Source organism: Leucopleurus acutus, assembly GCF_964270905.1.
Source record: "Leucopleurus acutus genome assembly, chromosome: 2".
In the NCBI taxonomy this organism is placed as follows: Eukaryota; Metazoa; Chordata; class Mammalia; order Artiodactyla; family Delphinidae; genus Leucopleurus; species Leucopleurus acutus.
This window is the reverse complement of record NC_139143.1, coordinates 86,999,509-87,024,587: the sequence shown is the minus strand read 5'-3', so window position 1 is coordinate 87,024,587 and position 25,079 is coordinate 86,999,509. Positions and strand designations below refer to the sequence as shown.

At 41.0% G+C, this 25,079-nt stretch overlaps 1 protein-coding gene across 3 annotated transcripts in view; it reads left to right on the top strand.

Moving 5' to 3' along the window:
* Window positions 1–25,079, top strand: part of CHD1L (chromodomain helicase DNA binding protein 1 like) — a 50,911-nt gene that overhangs the window by 14,526 nt on the left and 11,306 nt on the right. Inside the window, exons 6-17 of one of the 3 annotated variants that reach the window (XM_082832696.1) lie at window positions 721–802; window positions 4,517–4,679; window positions 6,230–6,385; window positions 7,158–7,250; window positions 9,439–9,535; window positions 11,667–11,740; window positions 12,012–12,122; window positions 14,922–15,036; window positions 15,889–16,042; window positions 19,503–19,668; window positions 23,716–23,864; window positions 24,689–24,852. In XM_082832696.1, the coding sequence (XP_082688822.1) occupies window positions 721–802; window positions 4,517–4,679; window positions 6,230–6,385; window positions 7,158–7,250; window positions 9,439–9,535; window positions 11,667–11,740; window positions 12,012–12,122; window positions 14,922–15,036; window positions 15,889–16,042; window positions 19,503–19,668; window positions 23,716–23,864; window positions 24,689–24,852 (1,524 nt within the window). Of the gene's footprint in view, window positions 1–720; window positions 803–4,516; window positions 4,680–6,229; window positions 6,386–7,157; window positions 7,251–9,438; window positions 9,536–11,666; window positions 11,741–12,011; window positions 12,123–14,921; window positions 15,037–15,888; window positions 16,043–19,502; window positions 19,669–23,715; window positions 23,865–24,688; window positions 24,853–25,079 lie in introns of those variants that run through there. The other 2 variants (XM_082832698.1, XM_082832697.1) reach the window with 2 other exon arrangements.

The window sequence follows — 25,079 nt, the reverse complement described above, 5'->3', positions numbered from 1 at the left end:
ATTTTGAATTTTTTTGGTGGGAAAAACAGCTTCCCAGGAGTATATGCAGAGGATGTGCTTTTATGACGACAACCTCTTGAGAGTTTGTGGTCGTAACTATTCTGCTGCAGAAGTGCTCTGGCACAGCTACCAACGACTGCCACGTTAACAGAGCCAATGATGTATCGTGCTGTCTGTAACCTTTGATCCTGTTCGCCACGTCCCCATCTTAAAATCATGCTCTTTTAGCTACTGTGACACCAGTGTCTCTTGGTTTTTCTTCTGGGTCTGAAGCTCAGTTCTGCCTCATACTAGCTTTATGACCTTGACCAAGTCTTCTGTCTTTCTGAGCTTTAGTCTCTGTGTTGGTAAAATGGGCGCAATAATGTCTGCTCACTTTATATTTTTGGTTTAAATAACATACCTCAAGCCCCAAGCTGAGTGTCTGGCACATAGTAGGTGGTCATAAGTGTTTTCTTTTGCTTTATGTCTCCAACTCCTTTCTTTCTGCCTTCAATGCATAGATCTTTCCCATAAATTTCCTTAATTTTACTACCTTATCCAGATTGTCTTATGTACATGGTTAGCTCTCAGATAAGAAGGCAATTTGGGTGTGTTTCTAATAGAATGGACTTGCTATTAGTCTTCCTAGCAAGAGTCATGGTTTTGTAGTAAGACTTTTGGTTGTGAGATATATGTTTGAGTTACATAAAACTGAAAGCTTGGATTTTTCCCTCACAGCTTCTCTTGGAGTGTTCTTGTTGTGGATGAAGCTCACAGGTTGAAAAACCAAAGCTCCTTGCTGCATAAGACACTTTCAGAGGTAAACTCCCAGGATACTCTTAGCTTTTATATAACTCCCTTTTAAAAAATATTAGTTTAGTCCTGTATAAAGCCAATTCAGTTGAAATATTTTTTTTCAGTGAGATTTCTGCAGGGCTCAGTGAACATTTATGGTGACAGAAGTAGTACTTAATATGGCTTAACTTCTTCCTCTTGTCTTTTACACAGGAGGTAATGTTTACTAAAATCTGGTTATCAAATGAGTAAGACTCTACCCCAGGAAAATACATTGTATTTTTGGAAATGTTTCAACTTGTCTTTTTTTTTTTTTTTTTTTTTTTTGCGGTACGCGGGCCTCTCCCTGTTGTGGCCTCTCCCGTTGCGGAGCACAGGCTCTGGATGCGCAGGCTCAGCGGCCATGGCTCACGGGCCCAGCCGCTCTGCAGCATGTGGGATCTTCCCAGCCTGGGGCATGTCCCCTGCATCGGGAGGCGGACTCTCAACCACTGCGCCACCAGGGAAGCCCTCAACTGTCTTTTTGATCTTCTTCAAAGAGGCAATTTCTTTAAAAATAATCTTACTGTAGTTTTTCTGTCTGCAGTAACAAACATATCTGACATATTGTACCCCTCCCCCATTTACCTGTTTAAAAAATTTGACAGTTCACGGAGTCGTGAAGAGACTGATTTCACACCGTTGAATAGTCCCTCCGATCTCTCCTGTCTTTGTCATACTTTTGAGTATGACATCCTTGATCTTATTTCATTCTCTTAATCTCTGGCACCATTCCGGCAAAATAGATGAGAAATGTCGTTGTAGCCCTAGATATGCCCTCTTTTCTGAGGAGCCAGTGGAACAGCTTGTGAGTACAAAGTGCCCTTCTCCTTGTTGACCTAGTAAAGGCTTGTTCGTTCATGAGACCCCCACGTGTGAATGTCTGGGACCGTCACTGAATTTTGGTCCCTATCCTAAAATAGATCAATTAATAAATTTAGAGGTCTTCTGGAGAAAGTCTTAGATTTTAATTCTATATTTATTGGCTAAAAGTTGCAGTTTTTAGTGTTAATGCAGATATGGCCACTGTCTGTTATTAGCACAGTCTCAAAGATTGCTGTCCATTAGTGGGGGCCCCTCTGTAGTGTCCTTTACGTTCTTTTTAGGGACTCATAACAGTATCTCTTTCCCAAGAGGTTGTCATATCCTGGCACCTAACCTTATAAGAGACTGCTTCATAAACTACCATGCCAGTTTACTGATTTACAATGGGAGAAGAGAAGCAGGTGTAGTAAAAGGACCCTGAGCTTGGAGTGGGGGAAGCTAAAGTCTGTTGCCGGCTCCAGAGCCTTTTCTTCTTACTCATAAGGGAACTAAGGCTCAGAGGGGCTAAGTGAGGAAATTGTTCTGCATCATCTAAGTATTCCTTTTTAGGTGAGGTTTGAATCGCAGACCACTAGTTGCTCAGAAAAAAACACTCATTTTAATAATTTTAATTTTTTTTCTCTTCCGTTATGGTTTATTACAGGATATTGAATAGAGTTCCCTGTTTTATGCAGTAGGAACTTGTTGTTTATCGATTCTATGTGTAATAGTTTGTATCTGCTAATCCCAAACTCCCAATCTATCCCTCCCCCACCCCCCTTGGGAACCACAAGTCTGCTCTCTATATCTGATTACTCATATTTATTGATTGGTGGGGAGAAGGGTACTGCCTTTTCCTCCTTCCTAATGGTGTTTTGAGCTTGTTTGTAAAAGTTGGAAGCAACCTAAATGTGAATATAAGGAATTGGTTATACAATTTATGCTATACGCATACAGTACACTTACAAAGTAAGGCTGCCATGAAAAATTATGCAGAAGAATATTTAATAATGTAGAAAATATTTGCAAAATATTTTATACAAAAATGTTTACAAAATATTGTACACAAACAAATTGTCTCCGGACTTTTTTTTTTTTATATAAATTTGTTTATTTGTATTTGGTTGCGTTGGGTCTTCACTGCTGTGCGCGGGCTTTCTCTAGTTGCTGCGAAGGGGGGGTTACTCTTTGTTGCATTGCACGGGCTTCTCATTGCAGTGGCTTCTCTTGTTGCGGAGCACGGGCTCTAGGTGTGTGGGCTTCAGTAGTTGTGGCACGCGGGCTTAGTTGCTCCGAGGCATGTGGGATCTTCCTGGACCAGGGCTTGAACCCATGTCCCCTGCATTGGCAGGCAGATTCTTAACCACTGTGCCACCAGGGAAGCCCCATCTCTGGACTTCTTTTTTTTTTTTTTTTCCCGAGTATAAGTTTTGATGCCAAAATGGACACTGCTTTGAATAAAAATGTTAACTCATGTGATAGTGTAAGTTGATTTTAGTGACTGACAACCTTGATTATCTTTGTTGACCTCATTATTTTAGTCACTTTAGTTCTTTGCTTGGTGAGCACATATTTTAAAAATGTGATTTGGTTATTGGAAACCTTTATTGTTGAACTACTATGAAAACACTGTCCTACAAGCAGAGCAGGCATGAATGGACATTGATTAGACAATTTAAAACGAAAAGAAAAAAGGGAGAGTGCCCCCCCCAAAAGATTTTGAAATCAATTTTAATTGATTGTGTCTTTTCATTTATCACCTTTTCTTATTTGAAAAGCATTGTCTCCTTTTTTAAATTTAATTTAATTTTTAAAATTTTTGGCCGCACTGTGTGGCTTGTGGGATCTTAGTTCCCTGACCAGGGATTGAACCTGCACCCTTGGCAGTGAAAGCACGGAGTCCTAACCACTGGACCGCTGGGGAATTCCCAAAAGCAGTATCTTCTGATGACCCCCTCCCAAATCAAAATATAGAAACACAAGAAGAAAAGTGAAAGCTACCAAAAATCCTACTCCACTGCATATGTTACATTTGGTGTATATGCTGCCACATCCTTTGCAGTGCTGTGTATACCCAAACATAAATATGCATTATATTGTTCAAAAAATAAAAATATATTACTTTAAATATCAAAGTGCAGTGTATATGTGTATCTATATAGATACATACACTCATACATAATGTATTTTGATGTTTAACATATATACATAGGATATGGCTTTCTCTTTGTGTTGTAGTATTTAACTCAAGTGGTCTAAGTTCTTGTTAATGTTAGTTCAGAGGTTATCCTTTGCTTTACCTAATATCTGTTGTTATTGTTTTTCCTAACCTTTTACTTCATTAGTCTGTTATTCTTGGTGTTCCCGTCTTTTGCTCAAAATTTAAAGAGTTTGTTTCCATTTTGGACTCTGTATGGTCCAGAAATGTCCAGAAGTCTTGATGCCTTGCATTGGCTGCACCTGTAAAGTTTTACAAAAGGACGTTCTTTTAAAAGAGATCTTCTTGCTTCTTGCTTATAGTGGTGGGTCCTGCTGCTATTGCTTTGGGCTTCTCAAACTGCTTGGGTATATGCTGTGTGCTTGAATTCCCACATAGATTGAATAACAGTACCCATATTCAATACTCATGCAGTACTTCAGCATTCAAAATGTGATTTTACTTACCTTATAATGGTATCTCCTTCACAGGATTATTACCCTTTCTTATAGTCGAAACTGAAGAGGTATTATTTCCTACATCAAACAGTTATATACATTTTGAACCTGAGCCTTCTGATTTCATGTCCCTTTAGTCATTTCATTAAATCATGCCTCTCTTTGTAAAGGCTGTGATGGGTAACTCAGTCTTGCTTTCCAGGGTTATGGATTTTTCACTTTCTTTATTTATATATTTGAGTTTTCAGTCGTCTTCAGTCTCCTGTTGACCGGAACTCCCATCCAGAACAGCCTTCGAGAGCTCTACTCTCTCCTCAGTTTTGTGGAGCCTGATCTCTTTTCCAAGGAGCAGGTGGAAGATTTCATTCAGCGTTACCAGGATATTGAGAAAGAGTCTGAGTCAGGTAAGTTCCCTTCTTACAAATCATGCCCAAGAGGTGTGGCCCAGAGACTTCCCTAGTGCATAAGGGTTATAGACAGAAAAGAAAGAGAATCGATAACCAAAGGACACCTTCCGGGGAGATACAGAGCCGCACAAAGGTAAGGTGATGTCAGAGCCCTCCTGCTGTCCCCAACTCCTGCTATTCATGACTCTCTTACTCGTTTGTTACATGATTCTATAGTCGTGCTTATTTGGGTCATTTTCAGAAGAAATAATATCTGCTGATTTGCAGACCTTTTTTTTCCAACATGTAATTTCTATAAGGACATAGTTAACTTCTCACGCTACTCCCTGAGGCAGAAAAGTACGCGGGTGCTATAGTCTGAAACTGTCATTCAGCTTTCCATAGCACTGGTGTTTCTTTTAACACTGCACCAAAACCAAAAGTCTGGGATGGATGGTGGTGGAAGTACAGGGGGAAGCCTTCCTTGTTTGTACAGTCACCATTTGTAGTCTTCCTCTTGCACCTTTGCCTCCTGCCTCATAGGATTGTCTGTCTATCTCTGTGATATTATCCCAGGATGATGATTCAAAGCAAGTGGTAGGCATGCCAACTAGTGGGTATGTATGTACTAGGTGAGCGTGAGCTGGAAAGGCTCCTCACAGCAGAGAGCGCCACACCACAGGCTGAAATTTACCTGGGGAGCCTGCTCTGATTGTTCCCATATTTAGGGTTGCTAGATAAAATATATGACACCCAGTCAAATATTACACAGGACATATTGATATTAAAAAAAATTATTTGTTTATCAAATTCAAATTTAACTGGGCTCTTGTATTTTTATTTGCCATATCTGGCAATCCTACATGCAGTGGAATTCCAATTTAGGCTAGTTTTCGAAGTTCACGACAGCTGGGGAAGGAACAAGGGCGTTGAAGTCAAAGAACTAAGTTTGAGTGCTAGCAACATTAGAGCCAGCTATGTGACTTTGGATAAGGGGTTTAATTCCTCTGAGCTTCACTTAACTTAGTTATACAAATAGAGACAATATTACCTATTGCCCTACATTTCTGAGCTGTTATACTGATCAAATGCAAAAGTATCCTGGAAACAGACTAACTCTATGCAAATGAGGTTATTAGTAAGAATCAGAAGGAGCTGGAAAGAAGAACCCAATGAAGGAAGAAATACTATGAAAAATTACCGTGCTGGCCTGGAACCCAGAATTGGCATGAAAATGAGAAACAAAAATAAATTGTTGTGGGCTTCCCTGGTGGCGCAGTGGTTGAGAGTCCGCCTGCCGATGCAGGGGATGTGGGTTCGTGCCCCGGTCCGGGAAGATCCCACATGCCACGGAGTGGCTGGGCCCGTGAGCCATGGCTGCTGAGCCTGTGCGTCCAGAGCCTGTGCTCCGCAATGGGAGAGGCCACAACAGTGAGAGGCCCGCATACCGAAAAAAAAACCCCAAAAAACCCCCCCAAAAAAACTGTTGTATGTTCTCTAGTAATTCATTGCCTTGGTCTTGCTTTTGTCCCACACTTCTTGTTTGTGTGTGTGTTTCCCTCATACAGCAAGTGAACTATACAAACTCTTGCAGCCATTTCTGCTGAGGCGAGTGAAAGCTGAGGTAGCCACAGAGCTTCCCAAGAAGACGGAAGTAGTGATATACCATGGCATGTCAGCACTGCAGAAAAAATACTACAAGGCCATTTTGATGAAAGACCTAGGTAATCAGAGGGCACTTGTCCATTTAGAAACTAAATGAGGATGTGATTTGCATGCAAGGAAATATTTTATAATCACACTTACTTTGTATAGCAAGACTATGGGATGGAATTTTGTATTCTGAATAATATTCGGGTCAGCTGCAGAGTATCTTTAATATAACTCAGACTTTATTGGTTGGTGCATTTGTGAAATTTCCTCCCCATCCCCCTGCTCCTGGTTTTCCTTATTGCCTTTAGTTAAGCAAACTCTTCTAGGTGTCCCAGTCATGCCTTTCATTTTCCTATCCTGACACATATTTAACACATTGCAAAACGTTTCGGTTAAATCATATTGGGTTGGCCAAAAAGTTCATTTGGGTTTTTCTGAAAGACGTTACCCGAATGAACTTTTTGGCCAGCCCAATACTATCTGGAAGGAATCGGGACTGGGAAGGGAGAGATAGGGATAGACAGATCTCTCAATTTGCACTGTTTTGTCCCTTGGCTCCAGAATAGCAGTTGAAGAAGGAAATTTAGAATTCTGCAAAAGAGCAACAAAGTACCCCCTGAGTTTGTTTTATAGTTAGGCTTCTTTCTTGAAACAAGGTGATGGTTAAGAAAACGTTATATCGATGTGCTATTAATTCTTAATGTGATTCAGTGAAATTTGGGAAGTTAATAATAGGTTTGAAAGATATATTATTGAAATGAGTAAGGTTATGTATGGAAACTTACAGGGTTTTTTCTGTTGTTGTCCAGTAGTCCATCTCTCTCTCTCTTTTTTAAATTTCAGACGCGTTTGAAAATGAGATGGCAAAGAAAGTTAAACTTCAGAATGTCTTGTCCCAGCTTCGAAAGTGTGTGGATCACCCATATTTATTTGATGGTGAGGCAGTGCCCTTTTTTCCCACATTAATTTTCGTTGTCATTTCTGTGGCCAACTTCACAGCAAAATTCTTCAAAAGATTTGCCTATACTTACTGTCTATTTTCCCCCATTTTCTCCTGTTAATTTTTTATGTTGATGTTATCTAATGTATTGTTCATATTCAAATTTCTTCAATTGTCTCCTAAACATCCCTTATGACTTTGTTTTCTTTTTTCTTTTCTTTTTTTAAAGTAATTTTATTTTAGATACAATGGGAAAACACAGGAGAATTTTAATCAGAGGAGTGACATTATCTGATTTACATTTTTTTATTGTTTTGAGCTACAGACACTTAAAAAAGAAACAACAGCAAAAACGAAACAAACAATCCAACCCCCAAAACAGCAGGTGCAGAAAGGATAACATATCCATCCCCCATCCCCTCCCACCATGAAGACCTCCTCCCTTTGCTGGGAGGAGAGTGACATGGTTATACTCAAGGGCAGAAATTGGAGAATGAGAGAATTCTGTACAAATAGGCCTTGTTAAACACAATTCTCATTCTCCTTAGCCTTTCCCACATAGTGTGGTTCCTTTTTCACAATTGCCTCTCTTTGTTCAGCACAATAGAAAAGTGTTTAAATTTTGCCACTTTTCTGGGTCTTTCTTCATTTCCTTAGGAGAGCTCCCTGTGTCATGTAAAAACTTATGGGAAATAATGTGTATACTTCTCTCCTGTGAATCTGTCTCGTGTCTGTCTTTTTTTTAAATTCAAGATCTAGTCATAGATCATGCATTGCATTTGTCTTTTTTTTTTTTTTTTTTTTTCGGTACGCGGGCCTCTCACTGTTGTGGCCTCTCCCATTGCGGAGCACAGGCTTCGGACGTGCGGGCTCAGCGGCCATGGCTCACGGGCCCAGCCGCTCCGCGGCATGTGGGATCTTCCCGGACCGGGGCACGAACCCATGTCCCCTGCATCGGCAGGCGGACTCTCAACCACTGTGCCACCAGGAAAGCCCTTTTTGTCATTTTTTAAAAATTTAATTCGCTTATACTTTTGAAGAATGAGGGCAGGTTGTTTTGTGGGATGTCTCATAATCTAAATTTATCTGATCATTTCTTTCTTTTTTTAACATCTTTATCGGAGTATAATTGCTTTACAGTGTTGTGTTAGTTTCTGCTCTATAACAAAGTGAATCATTATCTGATCATTTCTTTATGATTGGAGGCGCCTTGGTCTTGAACCCACTTGTTGAGCCTTTTATCACTACCATTCCTAGTTCACCAGTGGTCTCCGAGTGGCTCAACCAATAGTTGTCAGTTCACATTTTAATTAACCTCTCAAAACCTTGGCGTAATTGATTGCGTCTTGAGACACCTTTATCCTTTGGCTTCTGGGACAATACTTTCTCTCGCTTTTCCACCGCCTTGCATCTGCTCCTTCCCAGCCTCCTTTGCTGCTTCCCTTTCATCTTATGGATGTCTGTCAATTTCCCTCTTAAGTGCTACTTTAGTTGCATTCTATACATTTTGATATGTAGTGTTTTCATGTTCATTCAAAAAAAATTTTTTTTAAAAATTCACTCTGATTGGGGTAGCCTTTGGGACCATTCCAGACTTTTTGTGGCTCTGAGGGCTCTGTTATTGATAGGATCAGTGTGGAGGGTTTGCCAAGTCATCTTAAGGAAGTCTTTGCCAAGTAGCAGTATGAATTGTTTTAAAATGTCACAGAATCTTAATTAGGTGCATATCAGAGCTTTTTTTTTTTTTTTTTTTTTAAGAGATGGTGCATTGGGAACATATAGATTTTGAAGGAAGCCCTCCAGGTTATTCTACTATCCCCACCTTGAGAATGACTCATTTATACATCTAAGCCTATTTCTTGATTTGTTTTCTAGAGTGAAAGCCTGAAGATGTCGATTTTGGGTCTCTTTGGTCTTTAGCATCAGCTTCCTAAAGAGTGGGTTTCTTCCTCGGGTAAACATTTCTTAGGCATATTGGGTGTGCTAGGCTCTGTGATTGGTGTTAGGCAGTGCTGAGATCATCATGTAAAAAATAATTATGAAATGCCTCAAAGAGATATGAGACTTGGGCCCTTTATCAGTTAGAAGGAGCTTGGCCTCTCTGTAGCCTCGGCTATCGGCTTTTCTGTTCAGTCTGCCCTGACTGGGGACACATTTACGGGGAGTGGGTTCTTTCTTTTCCAGGTGTGGAACCAGAGCCTTTTGAAATTGGAGGTCACCTGATCGAGGCCAGTGGGAAACTTCACCTTCTGGATAAGCTGCTGGCATTCCTATATTCCAAGTAGGTGGTAGTTTCATATTTTCTGCTCTGAGCTGGTGACTGTTAAAACCAGAATAAGGAACAACTCACTGGTTTCTTGAGACTAATCCCAATTCTCCTTTTTTCAAGACCCTGATTCAGGTTCCATCTTCTCTGCAACTACAACCCCCCCCCCCCGCATTCCATTCCATCCCATCCCACACCATCCCCTCCATAATCATCCTTTCCTTTCCTGATTTCATACAGCACTTAGGATCCTAATCCAGTGCTTGGCAATGTGCTGCCTTAATCTGCTGTCTGGTTAATTGCTGTATATTAACCATCTCACTCCAGCTGTATTGTTTAGTTCCACAGGGACAGAGATAACATCAAGCATTTCTTGTTTCATTTCCTGCTGGTACCTTGCATTGAATTGGCACATAATAAGTGCTTAGTAAATATTTACTTCTGTTAACTGTGGGGCTTGGTTTGAACCCAGGGAGAACTTGGGGACTTTCCCTGAGACATGAGTCGGGCATCGGATGACCGAGTCACTTCTGGAGCCTCTACAGGTTCTGCTAAGTGTTCAGTGGCCTGGTGTCCAGCCTGTATCTGATCTTTCTGATCCCCAGAGGGACAGAGGAGTCTAGAAAAATCCTAGTTTCCCAAGGATTTCCAAGTTATCCCTTAGGGACAACTGACCCAAGTAGGCCTGAACCAACCTAAAACCTCAGATTTGGCAAAACTGTCCAGCATTAGGAATGTGCAAGTCAAATAACTGCACATCTTACTATATTTTATTGGCTATGATGTATCTACTCTAAGTGTCTTAGTGTTGGAGAAGGACCTGTAAATATCTTCTCTCCAACCTTTTCCTTTCACAGGTGATGAAACAGGCCCAGAGAAGTTGTGTGGCTTGTCTGAGGCCACCACAGCTAGCAAATGACAGAGATGGGATTAGAACTGAGGTCCTCAATTTTAAGTTCAGTGCGATTTCTACCAATCTGGGGCTAGAGTCTTGAAGGGGTTGTTCATAATTGTTCATCTACACCCATTGCAAAATCAGATTAAGTTAGTTTTCCTAATGAGAATGTTGTTTTGACAGTGCTGTGCTTCTTTGTTTACACAAACTTTTTTTCTTTTTCATTAGTTATCTACTTTATACATAGTATCAATAGTGTATATATGTCAATCCCAATCTTCCAATTCATCCCACCCCTCCCTTTCCCCCCTTGGTGTCCATATGTTTGTTCTCTACGTCTGTGTCTCTATTTCTGCTTTGCCAATAAGATCATCTATACCATTTTTCTAGATTCCACATATATTTGTTAATGTACGATACTTGTTTTTCTCGTTTTGACTTACTTCACTCTCTATGATGGTCAAATAATGGCTGATAGCATGGGGCTCTAAGCTTGACTTTGTTTTTTGTTTGTTTGTTTTGGTCGCGCTGTGCAGCTTATGGGATCTTAGTTCCTCAACCAGCAGTGAAAGCACAGAGTCCTAACCACTGGACCGCCAGGGAGTTCCCTTGAATTTGTTCTTGACTTAATCCATTTTACCTCCTCCTTTCCTCTCTCCTCTTCCTACATAAATTTTCTCATGTATCACACGGGATATGAGATGCCACCTGCCCCTTCTCTAAAGTGATGTTTCTCAGAATTTTTAACCAATAACGCTCTACATTGAAAAGAGAGTAACTTTCACCCCCAAGTAGAGAAGAGCTATAGATTGCCAACCACAAGCTCTTTAGGGTTATCAATTTTTGTTTTGTTTTTTGTACATTTGAATTTTGCATTTTTCTCTTCACAAATCTTTTTTATTTTGCTGTTAAGAGTGTATATTTCTTTCCATTTAGTATTTGACATCCTAGAAAGAGGTGTCTTGGTTATCCAGTCTTCCTACACCCTCTGGTGCATTGACACATGCTCCTGGGAATATCCCCACTCTAGTTTGAGAACTGCTCTAAGGATACAGCTACATGTGCAGTTATATCCTTACATAAAGCATTTTGCATTACTGAAGAAGTCTCTGTAAATGATTATGACATTTATATTTCTGCTTCAGTATTTCATTTCTTTATAAACTTGCATTCTTTGGTAAGTGTCACCTGAGCGAAACCCACCTTAAATACTATCAGAGTTGGCAGTTTTCCTTTTCTTTTTCTTGCCAGGGGCCATCGAGTTTTACTTTTCTCCCAAATGACCCAGATGTTGGATATTCTCCAAGACTACATGGATTATAGAGGTGACATCCCTTGACCACTACATTGCTCAAGACTTTTAGACTTTTAACAGTCCAGATAGGCCCCTGAAGAGTTACCTGGGGTGTGGGGCTGTTACAGAGGAAAGCAGTGTAAGAACAGTATTCAGAACCAAAGGAAGATTGCTTACAGTAGGGGCATGCCTGTATATGAGAAGGGACAAATTAGCATTTGGTTTTGAGCTGACAGTGTTTAATTCCACAGAGAATACTTGGAAATGGTTAATGTTTCTCTGTTTTCCCCCTCTGTGTGAAGGCTACAGCTATGAGCGTGTGGATGGCTCCGTGAGAGGAGAAGAGAGACACCTGGCCATCAAGAACTTTGGACAGCAGCCCATCTTTATTTTTCTCCTGAGTACCAGGGCAGGTAGGCCGCATAGACACTGACCAAAGCAGACAAATAAGGGGTGACATGGTACCTTTACATCCTAACCATTAGTATGTTTTTCCTTAATTCTCTGAAAGGTGAGGTTATTACTGAGGAGTGTAAAAAAGGGGAAACTGAGGCAGATGACATCAGTTTATCTAGGTGCTGGACTTCTAGCATGGTGTTCTTTTCTGTCCAACTGATCTAAGCTTTCATCTCATCAAGGAAGTAAGGCTAAAACCTGGGGTCATTGGAAAGTAATTCTAATCTGCTTTGACTATTGACCTGGGATCATCCTGAAAGATTTCTATGATTTTCTGCAAAATTTTAGTCACATTTGATAGAGACAGCTTACCTTCGCAGCCATGAAATGAGATAGCAACCTGTCTACTAGTTGTCCTTCCTACAAGTAGCTCTTGAATAGTGTTGTAAAAGCGTAATAAAAATCTAGTATTAAAAAATGTGATAACGGAATTGCCAGCTTGTTAGAATTATTTATAACATTGCCTGTATAAACTTGTTAAAAATATTATACATGACATTTATAGTGTTTTACCAGTTACAGAATGTTTTCATTTCTTTAAATAATACGACATCAGCTCTTGGAGATGAAATTATTCTCATGTCATGGAACAAGCAGACCTTAAGTTAGTTTTAAACTCATAGAATCTTAAGTTTCATTATTTTATTTTTTGTAGACCTAAATCTTGATGGAATAGATGCAGGAGCTCTGAAGGGATATGTGTCCTCTATAAATAGAGGGAGATCAATATCTTTATGAGAAGAGAGTTCAGGCTTACTTAGTAAGCATTTATTAAGCGCCTAGTACTATAGGGTATAAAAAAGAAGTGTTAGATATACTCCTTGACCACAAGGAGATTATTCTGCCTGTGTACGTCTCACCTCTGTATTGTGAAGATCTGGTCAGATTCATTTGACCCCACTCACTTCCAAGATCATCGACTGCACCCTGGATCTCAGCCATTTGTTCCTGTCATTAGTTGTCTCAGGGGTAGACTTAGGAGAGACCGAAAGGATCAGGGCAAACATCATCACTGTTGGGAAAACAACCCTATTTATGCTTTACTGATTTCATCATCTTCATATTCAGAGAGCAGCATTGTTTGAAACGTCTAAAATTGGGAAGAAAGAGATCTCTGCTTTTCAGCTAATCTCCTTGGAGTACTCAGAATTAGTTGAAACACAGTGATCTTTTAGAAGCCAAAGCAGTTCTGGACATGAGTCTTTTCCAAACACTGTCCTGTTTGCTCTTTCTTTTTAGCTGTAGATTTGCATCATTATCATTTATTCAGCAGTTTCCCTCCAACTTTCAAATATTTCTGATTGAGTCATATCGCCACCAGGTGGCAGTGATAGCTCATGAATATGTCCCAAAGAAGTCTGGCTACAACTTACTTATAAAATATCACCCCTCCATGAAGAAGAGTTGAACTTAGGCAACATTAACGCAAGAAGAAGAAGAAAATTTTTAGGGAGCACACTTTAATGAAAGAAGTGCCTGGGAGGTATTATGGAACAGTGGGTAAAAAGCATAGGCTCTGGAGCCAGACCATGTGGCACTGAATCTGGTACTTTCTCTTTCCAGCTGTGCAGCTTCCAGTAAATCCCTTAACCTCTCTGTGCTTCCATTTCAACATCTATAAAATGAGGATAGTAACAGTAACTGCTCATAGGATTGTTGCGAGGATTAAAGGAGTTAATATATGTAAAGTGCTTATTAAAACAGTGCCTGGCAAGGAGTAAAGCACAGCACCCGGGTAGCCATCATTATTACTAAGTATAATTTAGCATCTCGCAGTAATCAGTCTTTATTATCTCTTTATTCCAACTTTAATTTTATATGAAGGGTTTAATTAGAATATTCCTGCCTGGCTTGTCTTGAGATCCAGCATAGAGACAGTAGCCTGTCTCAAAAGTTAGTCCTTAATTTTGGCTCTTGGAACAAGCCGTTTCAGGCTTGCTTGTTTCAGCAACGAGCTGTAACGACCCTGCAAAGAGGGAGTCAGTTTTGTACTTGTTTCCACATTAATCAAAGAGAAGGCTGTAATTTGCCTTCATGGTTCTCTTAATTAATTCCTGTAGTCCAAGGAGCCTCCCCAGCCCTTTTCTTACAGCGCTGAAGAAAGACCGGAAAGTTGTCCCAGGGAGTGTTCTTGTCCTTTGGTTGGTTTTGTTACCTTGTCTTTGATTAATGTGGAAACACATACAGAAGAGACTTAACTGAAGTTTTCTCCAGTCAGAGGGAGGTAGCTTCACCGCTCCTCTTGGGAGTGTAATAAATGGCATCCCCTCTTCTCATCAACTTGTATCAGGGGTCTTACTGCTTAGTTGTACCTTGCAATGGATGTTACGAGCTCTTCTCTTAATGTTGCCCACAGCAGACCTCACTCATACTTAAAACTGGTTCTGAAAGAGCATGTGGCCTTTTCCATAGACGATTCTAAACAAATTGCAATGAAGATTTTTAAACAGAAGAGATTTAAGATGGCTTCAGGGCATGAACTTAAGTACCCACTTTTGCTCCTTGCCCCTGCTGCCCTCATTCTGTTACTTTCAGTCGTTAAACTTTCCCAAGTCAGGTGATAGGAGCCCAGGTAGGACTTTTAACCACTACAAGGCTCTGTCTGGAGTTGGGGATGGGGGTGTCAGTTTGAAGGATGAAGCCAATTGTTTTGGCTGCTCTCAATTTATCAATCTGGCCACTGTAGCCTTGCGTCTTTATTGTCTGGTCCCTAGCCCATGTGCTGCTGATAACATTCTTTTTTGCATTGTTTTCAGGTGGAGTTGGCATGAACTTAACGGCAGCAGATACCGTTATTTTTGTTGACAGTGATTTCAATCCGCAGAATGACTTGCAAGCAGCTGCCAGGGCTCACCGAATTGGCCAGAACAAGTGAGAGATTTAAGCATAGCACGGTTCCACTTCCTTGGCTCCTGAGCAGTTCTGGGTTGGGGAGGAAGGTGAAGAGTGTGGGCTGGTGACAGTCCTAGACTGGAGGGCGAGAGACCGCTAGGTTTTAGCCCAGCTCTGTTGCCCACTCACGAGTAGTACTGGGATGGGCATGTTATTATTCCATACTTGCTTTGTTAAAAAGAGCAAAGTCGGGCTTCCCTGGTGGCGCAGTGGTTGAGAGTCCGCCTGCCAATGCAGGGGACACGGGTTCATGCCCCGGTCCGGGAGGATCCCACGTGCCGCGGAGCGGCTGGGCCCGTGAGCCATGGCCGCTGAGCCTGCGCGTCTGGAGCCTGTGCTCCGCAACGGGAGAGGCCACAACAGTGAGAGGCCCGCGTACTGCAAAAAAAAAAAAAAGAGCAAAGTCAAATTGTGAAAGGACTAGAAGGAAGCTTTAGAAGTTATTTATCTCATCCTTCCTGAGTTAAGGTCTAATTCAGTTAAAAAATGAAGTTATGGCTTTATGGAGCTAAGCTAAAAAGATAAGTCTTACCCTTTGGCCTGAGGATGATTTAGATCTCCCAAAAGTTTTCCTCCACCACAGATAAGGAACCCCAGTTATGGCCATCTCATCATCCCTCCCTTGACTTTTTTGGAAAGGTTCAGTGAGAATTAGAGGCCGGATCTGTCTAACAAATGCTCAGGTTCACATACAACCACTTCCCTTTAGTTGTACCCTGAACGTGGCATTTTGGGTTTGTTTTCTTTTAGGTGTATTGACCTTGCATGCTTGTGCCCTTCTTTGCAGACCCTTCTATGTTAGCGCATTGCTTTCCTTTGACTTCTGTACAGGTCCGTTAAAGTCATTCGGCTGATTGGCCGAGACACTGTGGAAGAAATAGTCTGTAGGAAAGCAGCCTCCAAGCTGCAGCTCACCAACACCATCATAGAAGGGGGCCATTTTACTCTGGGAGCCCAGAAACCTGCTGTGCATGCTGACCTCCAGGTAAAACATATTCTTCACTTTAGAATATGTCCTGGTTTTAGTCGGTGCTCCTGTGGATGAGAAAGTAAATGAATTAACCACCCACTCTCCCCAACCACACATTTGTTCTCTGGCCAAATTCCTACCGGCCATCGTATCTACTGCGTGCAAGCTGCCGTGGGAGCTAAAATGAATCTGATATATAAAGGCGGAAAAATACAGAATGAGGATGGGCTTTGGATCCCTCTGCTTGGATTCAAATGCAAGCCTTGCCACTTATTGGCTGAGTGGCTTTGAGCAGATCTCTTAACCTTTGTTTTTCTAAAAGTGAGGATACCACAAGTTACCTCAGGGGGCCTTGAGAATTAGATAAACAACTCAGCATAATAAATAATGATTAATCTCATACCTCCATCTTAACCCCAGACCCTTTGATCAGCGCTCTACATCACCTTCTTCATATTCAGAGGAAGGTGGACAAGATCAGGAATTCAAAATCATGCCATAAGAAAAATAGATGAAAGAACTAGAGTTAATTGCTTGAAGAAGGGGCGCAGGATAGGAAGCAAGTGCTGGCTTGGAAGACTTTAGAAAAAGCTGTCTTCTGGAAGAGGGCTTAGCGATATTCTGTAGCAGCCCTTGGGTTAAAATTGGAACCCATATTACGATATATCCCAGGTTCTCCCATTTTGACCCAGGGATGAGGGGCTGGAAGCGGAGAGACCAACTCCTAGGGTACTGGAAAGATCCAGGTGTGAAGTGAGTAAGAGACCTCTGACGGGCCGCAGCAGTGGGAGGGTCTGGAGTGAGCAACATTACAAAAGAAGAAATGACAGGAGTCTGCTGCTTAGAGGTGGGAAGCTAGGGAGATGGAGAATTCAAAGATGTCTGTAAGGTCTTAAGCCTGGATGATGAGGATAGAAATTAGGAAGATAGAAGGTAGGCAGAGTTTTAGGAAGGGAAGATAATCTACGCTTTAATCAACAGAGTTTGTAGTAAAAAATAAAATATAAACAAAACTATTATTAGAGGAAAACTCAGAGACAAAAATTTCATTTGCAAAAGTTTGTAAGAGAGTCGGCTTTGAAGGAACTAGTTTATCAAACAGAAAATATCAAGACAACAAGTATTTAGAGGAAAAAAAAAGTTAAACACTATTATAAGCAGAATTACCCAGTTTACAGTTAGTCTGGTTAAAGAAAACATTTTCTCACATGGCTATCATATCCACAAAGACCAGTGCATATCTTTACACATCAGCTTTGCAAAAGACAGGGCTCACATTGGTTTTGTTAGTGAGTAGGTAACTTACAGGAAAGGCTCAAGGTTTCTTTTATTTTAGGTCTAGAACTAGAAAGTATCCCTGGGTTTTATGCATTTACTTGTTTGATTTTTGTTTATCTTAAGGTGCAAAGTGTGTTTTTTTTCTTTCTCTGTTCTTCCTTTGGTTCCCAATTGATGTGTGCACGCTTATCCATGCTGGTGGCAGGGCCGGCTGTACGTATTGTTTTCACATTATCCAAAAGGCAATTACAAATGTAAGATGAAAGCTTGAGAGAGAGGTAGGGACAGAGTGCAGAGACTCTTAAATATAGTTCTTCATGCATGAGTTCTCCCATAGAACCTTGAGAGTGACAAGTCCAGCGTTGGGTCTGGTGGTGGGAATAGATGGCGGAGCCTTGGAGTGCCCAAATTCTGGGTGTGGGAGGAGGAGGGCTTGTCAGTGAGAAGTTGGAACTCTCTCCCAGTGCAGGAGGGGCTCGGGACTCAGTCGGGGTGTCCTTGTGATGCGGGCTGCTGGGCATGTCCATGTGATTGAGTAGACATGCCTCTGTGCTGTGGGCCAAATACTAGTGGGAACATAGACCCCTGGCTATTTGAGAGGGGCTCTGTCGGAATCTTGCCCAGCTTGGAAGGTGGTTATCAGAAGGTTACGTTCTGGCTCTAATGTCTGATTTCTCTCTTCCCTGCCAAGACTCTGCAGGTTATCTCTTTGGTTGCCAAAAGCAAAGGTAACAACCCAATGCCCTTGTCTCAGAAGAAAGCAGCGTTTGTTTGTAAAATAAAAAGAATCCAATAGTAAAAGATGTAACTGTTGTTTAGTAAATTTAAGAAGTATAGGATCCTGAAGTCCTCAAGGAAGGAAGGTTTGTTATCCTGCAGGAGGAACGTAATAGAAACAGAGAGAGGCAGAAGCAGATGTAGTGAACATTTATTGAACGCTTACTGTGTGCTAAGTATCATATGAAGTGCTTCTCTCCGATGGTTTCCGTGAATATGAATAACAAGAGAATGCGGTAGGCACTCTCTTTATTCCTATTTTAAATAATTTGCCCTAGGACACTCATTTATTAGGACGCCAATCCGAGTACTCTCTAACTTCCAAGCACATGCCGTTAATTACTGTAATATATTGCTTCTCTAAAAACACAGGTAGTCCCTTGGTGACTGAGACACCTCACAAGTGAAAGCATAAATGTAAGGTAGACTGAAGGGAGTGTCCCAGGACGGACCAGTCGTTTTCATAAATAGTTGGCTTTCTTCTGTTTTTGGTGCCAGTCGCCTTGTTATATATATCCAGGTTAAAGATCAGTGTATCCAGGTTTGTTTGATGCTTAGGTGAGCTGTCTAAATTTTTTTCAAGCTGATACAGAATACATTAAGATTTCCAAGTTACTCACAAAATACACCATCTGGAGATAACTGACCCAGTCTAAAGAGACAAGATGCAAATGAGCCAAGATGTGAATGCGGCTTGGTTCGGGGTCTCAGAGTGATCACTTAGGGAAGTACAGAGTTGGAAGTAGGAAGCTAAAGCCAGGAAAGATGATCTGAACGTTTTAGGTGGTTCCTGCAGCCCTAGGGATAGGCTGAGGGTACATTAGAGAGAAGGAAAGAGAAGCAGGGTAGTGCAATGCTAGAGGAATGTCCAGCAGCATTAGAATTGAGAAAGGGCTTTCAGGTCTAGTGGTTGGGAGTTGTTACTGGTCTTTGTGAAGGCGGTTTCCATAGAGCACTGCGGCAGGAACAAAATTGCCAAAGGAAAGAAGTCACTTAAGAAGTACCCCGTGTAGCCCTCTCGTTCCAAGAAGTTTGGCAGTGGAAGGGATGGGAGAGTAGCTAACGGGGTCTGTGACTTCTCATGTGGCTGCTGGGATTGCCTGTGAAAAAGACTCCATGAGAAGTGCTAAGATAATGCAGGAAATGGCTGTTATTCAAAAAAAGAAAAATTGGAGGCTCAGATTTTTTGTTTATTGAGAATTGTTAAAGTCAGCATCTCTGACTATCATTTATCACTCTCTGCTTACCCATCATCCAACTACAAAACAGCCCCATTGGTGTCATCTGTCATGGGGAGAGAAAGAAGGCTGACCGTCAGAGGAGGAGTGTGCCTGGTGTCGTTAAGCCACTTTGCAAATCACTGATATCCAATGTTTGTTTTCATGAGGGCCAACTGGACTTTTTGTTTTCTTCATTCAAGTTGAGTGAGATACTCAAATTCGGTTTGGATAAACTGCTGTCCTCTGAGGGGAGCACCATGGATGAAATAGACCTGGAGTCTATCCTGGGAGAAACAAAAGATGGCCAGTGGATCTCTGGTGCCCTGCCGACAGCAGAAGAAAGAAGCAGAGAACAAGAGGAAGGAAGTAAGTGGGGGGTGAGAGCAGAGCCAGTGGTGCGGCCACCCTAGGCTAGAACATGAGTGAGATGGGTCCCCAGGGAAAGTCCTGGATACTGCTCCTAGGACGTCCTTTTCCTGTCCAGCCCTAGTCTCATCCTGGGCACACTGTTTAAGACTTAACATGGTTCAAGAACTCTTTCTAGGCTGATTGGAAATTGTCTGGCTGTTCCCTTGTATCTGAACTTTGAACCAAATTGATGATGCTAATGCTTCTGGTAGTATTAATCTCAAGGATTTTAATTTGTGTTTTTTCCTCCCTTGATTGCAAGCATCTTCTCCTTTGTTTATTAGTAAATCCTTCTGTCCTTAGTATGATGCTGCACATAGTGATCCCTTTTCTGAATAGTAGAATGAGTTATTTTTTAAATTGTAGTTAACACCAGTTGAGCATTAAGTGTGAACTTATGTGCCTTATACCTGTGTTTTCATTTCACCGCTCTGTGAAGTGAGGTACTGTTAATTTTAATTTTTTTAGTGAAGCAATATATATGATCATTAGATGATCTTGTCTTTTTCTTTCTGATTTGGGTCAACATTTGTCTTTTGTCCATTTCTATTTCTATAGTATTTTAATTTCTTATTTGAAATTTTTTTTTTCACATAGTAGCTTTGTAAGGATGTTCCCTGTTGTCTTAGGGTTATTTTGAAATGACTTTATTTTCCCATACCAGTGGCAACAGAGATTCAGTGCAGACTGGGGTGAGAGGTCTGATAGTCTTACTAGGCTTCTTAATTCAAGAGTACCTTATTCCATTCATACAGAGAAGGGCAGTTTCTTTACCCGACGCTGCTTCCTTTTATTGGGTGGAGAGTGGGCTGGCATGACTTCCAGTTTTGTGATTCTCTTTTGTTTCTGTACGACCCTGAATTTCCATCACTTGCTTCCTTCTTTCCCTTTGCCACCAAACTGTCAAAGCACATCTTCCCCTTCTAAGTTGTCTCTTTCCCCCAGAAGCAGTGCCTTCCCAAATTGTAAGCTGCAACTACTTTCTAGTTCCTTCCTTTCAATTCCTTAGTAGCCGCTGCTCTGATCTGCCAGTCTCAGACCTTTCTTCATTATTTTCCCATTTGGGGTGTGTCCTTCTCGTGTGGGATAAATTTGATCTGTGTCTGACATTGCTAGAACACCGCTGCCTCTTTTCTGTGCGGTGTCTGCCTGACTCTACTCCAGCGTGGGCTTGGGAGCCAACTCAGCTGGTTTGAGATGTTCATTTCTCTACCTACTTGCAAATTGAAGTTTGTAGTACTCTCTGCCTCCTAGTTTTGTAGTAGGCGTGGGTTCAGGGTGGTTTTGGTATCATTGTTGTTCTGTATGGTTTTTATAGGATGTTTGGGGAGATTGGAACGTCAGTAGCTGGCATGATTCTACAAGACAGTGCTCTTTGACTTTCCTCGTAGTTTAGCTTTTAAATTTTTCAATATTAGCATCCCATTTTTATTCTTCAAGAACCCTTTCTTATTCTCTGCTTGTTGTTTTAAATGTATCTTGTTCTCATTCCAGGGATATAACATCCTCTCTGAAGACATTTATTATAGCTTTTAAAAAGTATTCCAGGGAGAATATTTATTGTATCTTTTAACAAAGTATTCTTCTACTCGCTGTGTTGTCTCTCTTTTCTCCAGTTGCTTCTCCTTCTTTTTAAAAAATTTGTCTTGTCCTTGTTGGTAGTTTTCCTGAAATACCTGGTGTGCTCTGGCTGTCTGTTCACGTGTGCTGGTGAAATGCCAAAGCTGATGGGCAGCTCCGGCCTGAGCAGGTATCTGGGCTCCCGGGGCTTATTCCAGCATCACTGGTTGGTGAGCTGTCTTTCACACTGAAGGGGACCTTCCCAGATGTCTGTATTCGAAGTCTTTTCTCTGGGCAACTCCGTTTCTCCAGAGACGAATCCTTTAATATCCTTCTTGGAAGAGGTGGGTAAGGGTCGGAATAACCTGTTTGCTCAGATTGAGGAGACAACGTGAGTAAAGGGGTTCAGGGCACTCCTGTATTTGGTGTGCAGATTTTCTCTCAGTTCCCCCACCCCTCAGTTCCTCGTCCATGGTAAGTTCTAAGCTTTTGGGGGATTGAAAGGGTCTGTGTTCTTATAATCATCTCCTGACTAGGCACCTTTGTTTTGCTTCCATTGTCCCTTTCAGTCTGTTATCGTCCCTCCAGCCACTTCTATTTTCTAAAGAGTTATTGACCTTTTCATCCACTGTCGTCTCATATATCTTTTTAAAATCCCTTTACTGCCATGTAGTTATTTTAGGTGGGAGAAGAAATAGATGTACGTGGTCCTGTTTTTAAGTTGCATTTTGATTACATTAAGTACTGAAGCTTGCACCCATTTCTGCACTCATCTAGATTAATTTCAGCCTATTTTCCTAACGTTTAATAGAACAAAATAAAATTTCACTGTTTTCCAGAAAGATAATTACAATTTTTTTGGCAGTTGGACTGAGAATTTTTTTTTTTTCAGGCAGTCCAGCTGCCAGAAAAGATTTCCCAGTTGTATTAAAATTTTGAATTTTGTCTTTGATCAATGAGTATAGAGTTCACTCTGTGGTAGGTGATTGCATTGGCAGGCTATAGATAAGTGTCTAAGCCTGTGGTCTCTAAACTTCTCTGGGCTGCAGACTGAAGACAGATAGCATGGTTAAAAGAATACAAATAAATATGAAAGACTAGTAATTATAGCATCCCCTATCAAAATTAAATAGAAAACAGGGTGGCTTTATCTTGAATGCCGGGCTGTTTTTTTTTTAATCACGTTCGTAAGTTGAGAATTGCATGAAGATACATTTGTTGATATTTTACACTTCTCGACTCTTTATTTTTTTTTCCACTTGTTGCTAGAGCACCTCATTGAAAGCCCCCCTGCTGATTTAATTAGCAAATGCCAATTAGAATTACAGCTGGTTGGATTTGGGTACAAGTGTGAAGCAGTTGATCTCTTGAGAATGAAAATGTTTTGCTTTCGAACTCTCTGGGAAAAGCATACCTACAGCTGATTTTATAATGCTGTGAAGATGCATTTTTGGTAACATGTGCTATTAAATATGTTTCACTTTAGAATCATTGTCTCACCTCTCTCTGGTTGCTAGTCTTGGCTTGTTATGACTTCTCTTTATCATGTGATTCATGATCTTGGCACATCACCCAACCTCTTTGAGCCTTTGTGTCCTCATCTGTAAAACGGTGCTATTAGTCCCTGCTTTACTCTTTTACACAGTTGCAAAACACATAGCATAAAATGCTGTTCAAGTTTACACTGTCACCATTATTGTTGTTACTGTAATTGTTATTTGCTGGCCTGTTACCTTTCCATCCTTCTATAGAGAACAGTAATGTACTGAAAAGAGCACATTGGCCTTAGAGTCAGGAAATCCTGCCTTCTTCACTTATTAGCAGTGAGAACTGGGGAGTCTCCTGATCACTGTCTGAGCCTCAGTTTTCCCTTTCTTAAGTGGGGTTAGTTATATCAGAACTGTGGTGAGGCTCATGAAGATGCTTCATGAGATCTGCAAAGAATATTGTAAATCTAAGGGATTGTTTTTGTGCTTCTTTATTCCCTCCTAGATTTTCTACTTGTTCCTTTTAATATTACAGCAAAGGGGGCAAAAAGTTGAGTGTTAAAGGCGTGTTTGGAATTTAAAAATATGCTCTTGGTTACCTTTATTAGATAATCTTAATGTCAGTGAGATTTATGCTGGGGAGTTGTGTGGAATGAACGAGTGATGAGTGTTCCGGAACTCAGCAGGGTGGAGGCATCCAGCAGAGACTCACAGACCATCTAGAGATGGACCAAAAGCCATGCTGTCTCCTTTGAAAAGTAAATACACGAGATCCCCATGTGGATCCCAAACCCATCAGCATTAGTGAGACCAGAAATCCAGTACCTTCATCACAAGCTAGTCTTAGCCCATTTAGAATACAGACTGCTCTTTTGTTCGCCCTGGTTATGCTTTGACTGGAATCAATGTATTTTTCTTTAGTATCTAACATTTTTCTCTTTGTGTTTTATGTTTTTAGAAAACCACATGTACTTATTTGAAGGTAAAGATTATTCTAAGGAGCCTAGTAAAGAAGACAGAAAATCATTTGAGCACCTGGTGAATCTTCAGAAAACGCTTTTGGAGAAGACTAGTCAAGAGGGCCGGTTACTCCGAAATAAAGGCAGTGTAAGAACTATTAATTTGTGTAAGGATAAATTCTTTCAAACGTTCATCCTAAGAGAACAAAAAATGATGCTGGGAGTGATTGGTTAAGAAATAAGTGTGTAAGTGTTTGTTGAAATACAAGTATCATTGACTGTACCCTAGTATAAAAACTATGTAAGAAGTTGGCGTAAAAATAATAACAAGGAGCGTATATTTTACCGTTTAATGCAGGTGATAGCAGCCTTGTCTGTCTAAGCCACCCCTGAAGGGATCACTGTATTACACCAAAATACCATACCCTGCTGCTGACAATCATGACCCTGTGTCATTAAGAGAGGATGGCAATCCTAAGTGTTGTATGTAATGCCCACAGTATCTGGCACTTAATCTGGGCCCATTAAATGCTAGTTGTCATTAAGATAATCATGATGTTAAAATATTCTGTTTAAGGCAGAATGATATAATACATTGAGGAAGATTTCCATTAAACATGGTTAAACCTAAAATAGCATCCTGCAGGGTATGCCTTCCATTTTTTTAAAAAGTTATTTTCCGAAGTACCTTATTACTAATGAAGTTAATCAAAATGATGTATTGCTGTACTAACCATGGCAGTGCTTTGGTTGAGTTTAGAGCACAGTATCCTGGTTACCATGCCTACAAGATGTCTTAATTGAAGTGTCTTGCTACCACTTCCCACCACCCAAGGTGACGTGGAGATGCACTGTCTTGTGAAATATTAAGCACGTTGCTTCTGTTCAGAGTGTGTTTTAGGGATGAATGAAACTCGTGAAGGAACAGGTAGCCCCCAACTTTCCTGGTTATGGAGCTTGTTCTTCCTACAGGTTCTCATCCCAGGCCTTGTGGAGGGGTCTACCAAAAGGAAGCGGATTCTGAGCCCAGAAGAGCTGGAGGACAGGAGGAAGAAAAGACAAGAAGCAGCAGCCAAGAGAAAGAAACTATTAGAGGAGGAGAAGAGGAGAAAGGAAGAAGCAGAACATAAGAAAAAGTATGTATGTGTTACTCGATTGTATTATTAATAAAGCTGAGGGCCCCAGTTGGTAAAGGAGTCACTATTGCCCAGTGAGTCCACAGTTGAACATCACTTTACAATTGCAGAAAATGTCTGTAAAGCTGGTAGTTCCTGCTGGTACTAGAATACATTTTTAAAGATTAAACTTTAACCTTAACAGTTAGTCTACTTAAGAGAACAGTCCTGAGTGCCTAAGGCAGAGA